The sequence below is a fragment of the Montipora foliosa genome, chromosome 3, assembly GCF_036669935.1.
Source record: "Montipora foliosa isolate CH-2021 chromosome 3, ASM3666993v2, whole genome shotgun sequence".
Classification (NCBI taxonomy): Eukaryota; Metazoa; Cnidaria; class Anthozoa; order Scleractinia; family Acroporidae; genus Montipora; species Montipora foliosa.
Genome location: NC_090871.1, coordinates 9,732,430 through 9,737,429, shown reverse-complemented (window position 1 = coordinate 9,737,429; position 5,000 = coordinate 9,732,430). Strand labels below are relative to the sequence as shown.

Genomic DNA, 5,000 nt, shown 5'->3' with positions numbered 1-5,000 from the left:
GAAAATAATTGTAACACTGTACGTATTGTTTTTCAAAGGAGTCATTCCCAAGTTACGATCCACCACTACATACCTCGCCAGAGGTTCAAGCCTTACCCCAATGGGCAGACCCAGATCTTCTTGAGTGAGTTTCAGTATTATCAGCTGTCTCCTAAGTTCTGTTTTGTTAAAATCTGATTGACATTTGACGACGCAGATCTTTTTGGATGCCGGCTAAGTAGTCTCTGTGTGTTACGAATCTATAATAAATTGAGTGAAACGAAATTTCGGTGCTACCTCGAGTACTCGGGTGTTAAAGAAGGGTCACTTATTAACGTCTCAGAGTTATATAACCCTTCATGAGTGCTTTACCTATTGGTGAGACTTCAAATCAACTTAAAAGCAAAATCAATTTAAAATCTGATTACCCCGAGAAAACCCTCTCGTAGTAGCCTCCTAAGCAGACTTTCTTAATAGGGCTTCGTCACGCGTTCCTCCCCCACTAACGTCTGCTGAAACGAAACACCACTTCCGTTCGTGGATTACGCACCAATCAGCAGCCGTTTTCCAGTTTTGCGTAAACTCGTGTTTTGTATGGCATTCTTTCGCAGCATGTGATAGGCTATGTACAACACATATGGTCAATACTGATTGGTTTCTTTAAATAGTGGGCAACCAGCCGTTGATCTGAACGGAGGTGGTTTTTCGTTTCAGAAGACGTTAGTGAGGGAGGAACGCGTGTTGACGTCCAAAAAATCTCTGCGTGGGAGGCTACTCTCAGGGCAGAATAAAAAAGACAACAAACTCAAACAAGATACGACGTTGAGTCCGGGAATCGAACCCGAAACACATTTTTGAAAGACGAGTGCTCTCTCTACCACGCGAAATATGTCTGCCACGCGTATTGGATGCATTTTACGCCTTCTTTATTTTATTTTTAGTCCTACAAACTCAGACTTGGTCATCAATTTCAACTGCATTGAGAATGGGATTAACAGAAGAAGCCACACGGGGATAATTGACACTGTTAATCGGTTGCCAAGGTAACGAAGGGTTTTTCACTTTCGCTGCCGACAAAAACACCACTAAATGGCGTCCAGGAGCGATAACTGGATAAATGTCTGGATCTTTCTGGCAAGGATCTCATCAATCTAGAAATTACTCTTTGAGAACGTTTCAGATTATGTATATTCTTGGAAGATAGATGTCCTACTTTCTGAGTCGAATTATAATGTAAAATCAGTATGCTACCGCCATCTCGTATTCCTGCTTATGTTTAGATTTACTTGTATAGTTCACAACGTCTTAGTGCAGCTTTTAACTGGGAGGAAGTTGTTTGCATGCATCACGAAGCAAGTATATTTAAAGTTGTCCCCGTTTAAAGTGTGTAGCAACTGTGCAGGCACTGAACTGGTATTATCGGGGCAGTAGGGTAGAGGAAAATACTGAAGCTTCATGGTCATGTGCTTGTGTCCCTCCCCCCCCCCCCCTCCCCTCCCTGCCAGCAGAACCTTTCTTAACTCGAAGAGAAAGAAAAGACTCTGCAGAAATCGTGTGAAGTCTTTGTTGTGTATGAGCAAGCTGTTGCTTGGAGACATTTTCAAACCCAGGCCAAGTCTCGATCGCACTCCAAGACGCCATATCGATTTTCGAACTGAAGGCTCGATTTTGACCAGGCCATTTAATTCGTTGCTTGGGAGATGACGGCAAAGACGCGTACTAAATTGAAAAACTCCCTTGCAAGGTGGGGAGCCACCGTTTTGAGTGAGCACATAACAATAACAATAACGATTAAGATTTCGATTTCGATAACAGGGATCATTTTATCTGAGTATCTGCCTTATACAACCTAACACAAGTATTCTACCACTTAGCAGACTGCCAAACCAATGATATCAAATCAATCAAATTCAGGCAGATCAATCAAATTTTGGCTTTTGATAGACCGGAGAAACAGGAATACACGTAGGAAAACCTCTCCAAGCAGAGTAGAGAACTAACAAACTCAACATGGAAATGACACCTCTGGGCCACTATGTCAGTATATCTGTGAGTACATTCTCCAAAATTAATATTGTTGTTGTTGTCAATAGAAACCCTGTGGGAAGAACTGGAATGGCAGGACGAGGCCTGCTTGGTCGATGGGGACCGAATCACTATGCACATTTTATCATCACAAGGTTAGAGCCATGTGGTATTGTTTAATTATGACCGACTTGTAGCACTGGGCGAACAATTATACTACTGAATGAAGAACTTTCTGAACAACACTGAGCAACCTAAATTGGGTCGAGCAACACTTTTTGAAAGGATGCTCATCACTACTATGTGTGAACCTGTCTCTTGTGTGTTGCAACCGAGATGCAAGGCCATGAAATCAATTCATACGAAGTCTCGTTCCTGCATGTCAGCGTGAAGACGATGAAATTTTTCTTTTTTCTTCTTTCTCCGCTTCTTTGTAGATGGAAATACGGAGAGGATGGACAGATTCTTCAGAGGAAAGGGAAAGCCGTACTGGAATTTGTTGCCGTTAAAAGTCACAATATCTCGGAGTGGACAATTCCTGGGGTACAGTATAAGAAGTGTTGACTTTCAATTTTCTTGCCATGTCCATCGGCGGGAAAGGCTTAACGATCTTCTAATGCAATAACTTTATTTTTAGGGTTTGGCAGAACATGGCGATTCTCTGAATGCGGCGTTAGTTGTCTGCCTCAGTAAACAGGTTTTTTCCGCTATCAAGCCCGGATTTTCTAAAGAGAAGTCTGTTACAGAGGAAGGCCTACGGATGATGATTCAAAATGCTGTGGAGGTTTGTTCCTTTTGATGGTTTAAAACGTGACAGCCTCATTTTAGCTCATCACGCAATCTTTCCGTACATAAACTGCGTTACGAGCCAAAAGGAGACCACACCTGACTTCATGAGCCTCCCTTGTGGCTTCTTAAGTTTTGTCTTTTTAATAACAGAAATGTATTGCCCAGAGAAAATAAATAGAGGATATTACACGGTGGCGAGAAGATATGAATTTTATGTTCGAGTGGCAAGAACAGTATCTCACGAGTGAGCGAAGCGAACGAGTGAGATATTGTTCTTGCCACGAGAACATAAAATTTATATCTTCGAGCCAACGTGTAATGTTCTTTTTATTATATGGAGACTAAATATTGAATATTTCCGATGTTATTGTGTTTCAAAGTAGTCAAGTTTTACAAATACGGCTGAGCTTTATAAAAAAGGGCGGGAAAGAAAAAGGCGGGAATCGTGACGTCATTGAACGATACGACACTCACAAAAGTGACATACGGAAAATACGCCACTCAGGTCCCGGATGAAGTGGCGTATGGAATCTACGAGTGGTTTAGTTCCCAGTAAAACACTCTCCTCCATATAATAAATGGTTTTATGCTGAGTGTGACTTGCGTAGTTAGTTATTTCCCAATCTTGCAGTTTGGGCATTCCTGTCATCCGAGAATTTCTCTAGATCGTTCGCCATGTGCTCAAGCGAGACGGAGGGCTGCTTGCAACATCTGATTCAAGAGAGTCGGCGACGCCGACGGCAAGGACGATGCTACAAAACAATAGGTTTAGTGAGCAAAAACAATGGCTCTGCACGCTCTGCACGTGCGTTTTACATTTTGGTACATTTCTTTCCCGTCATCTCCAAAATGACGACGTGAAATGACCAAATTCAAGGTTCTTTGGAGGACATTAGCACATGACGATGAATTTTCAGTTCTCTCTCTACGCTTCCAACTCACTCTTACCAGTTTAATTCCTCGACAGTTACAACACATTTTTAACGCGAAACGACATGAAATAGTTTCGTAGTGATATGAATAACGCGAACTCGTATTTTGAAATGAAGTCATCGTTGCCGTCGCCGTCCTCGTTTCGTAAGCTCCCTAGTGTCTTGTGGACGGTGGGTGTGCCCTCACCTTTGCTGGGATCGTGTCTTCTCTATTTGGGTGTTTCCTATGTTACCATGTTCGTTTTCAGTAAACGCCCTAACCCATCAGGGCTTGACCAAAATATCCCAAACCGATGGATTATTATTCGTGTCCCAGCAAACGGAGCTCGCCCAAATCAATCCCTTACCAACAATATCAGTCTTTATGGAGCATGAAGCACAAATACTATACTCCAAAACAATTGCAGATTTATAAAGGATACTTGGATGACCAGAGAAATACAGACAACGCCTGGGTGGAAACTGTGGCCATGAATTTCCACGATGAAACGAAAGAGGTCGTCTCTGGCATGGAATTTGAGGTAAAGATATGAATTCAAGTGAATGGATCCTGGCCAAATGTTTTTATCTTAAACGTTTAATTTGACCTCTATTTATAGTTTTTAACTGATGAATAGTCAACGAAGTTTAGGAGTTAACTTTTATTTAGGCTGGTATAGCGCGCGATGAAATCTAAGAGATTGTTAAGCCTGAAGCCAACCTCCTCCTATAGCAAATATTGGCGCTTCTTTCTCCTGCATGCAGGCTAACTAATAAACGGAATTTATACAGCGGTTGACCTGGTTTCCTTAAAATGCCAGCAGTATATACTTCAGCGACAGTCCGGCAAAGCCCATGGGCGGGGCAAGGGAAGATCTCCTCTGCTAAATCCAATCCCTCGCTCACACTTGACTCGCCTGTAAGGGGCCTACAGCCTAGATCATCAATTTTCCAGAAAAAATTTCATTTATGTTCAAACGAAGGAAACACAGTTGATTAGATGAACGATCAATTTTGATTTTTACAATGACTGCAAAATTCTCGCGCGTTCATTGGCTAATTTTTATTGTCAATAAGGACCAACAAGCGGACAAACACATAAATTTATAATTTATGCGATGTTGACGCCATATTGCTCGCGTCAGATTGAATAAAATTGAAGTTTCTCGCATTTTTGTCTCGCGTTCTTCTCGTGTTTTGACTTAATTTTGACCCCTCTGCCTTTTTGTCATTGTAAAAAACAAATTGATGCCAGTTTTTCATGCGTCTGTCCTGCGACACGAAGCCTGTTCGGTG

At 42.0% G+C, this 5,000-nt stretch overlaps 1 protein-coding gene across 1 annotated transcript in view; it reads left to right on the top strand.

Annotated features, from left to right (window-relative positions):
* LOC137996689 (transient receptor potential cation channel subfamily M member-like 2) overlaps positions 1–5,000 on the top strand; it is a 49,922-nt gene that overhangs the window by 43,609 nt on the left and 1,313 nt on the right. Inside the window, exons 27-32 of the mRNA XM_068842218.1 lie at positions 39–124; positions 921–1,022; positions 2,073–2,159; positions 2,442–2,547; positions 2,642–2,788; positions 4,133–4,246. Coding sequence (XP_068698319.1) covers positions 39–124; positions 921–1,022; positions 2,073–2,159; positions 2,442–2,547; positions 2,642–2,788; positions 4,133–4,246 — 642 coding nt within the window. The remainder of the gene's footprint in view (positions 1–38; positions 125–920; positions 1,023–2,072; positions 2,160–2,441; positions 2,548–2,641; positions 2,789–4,132; positions 4,247–5,000) is intronic.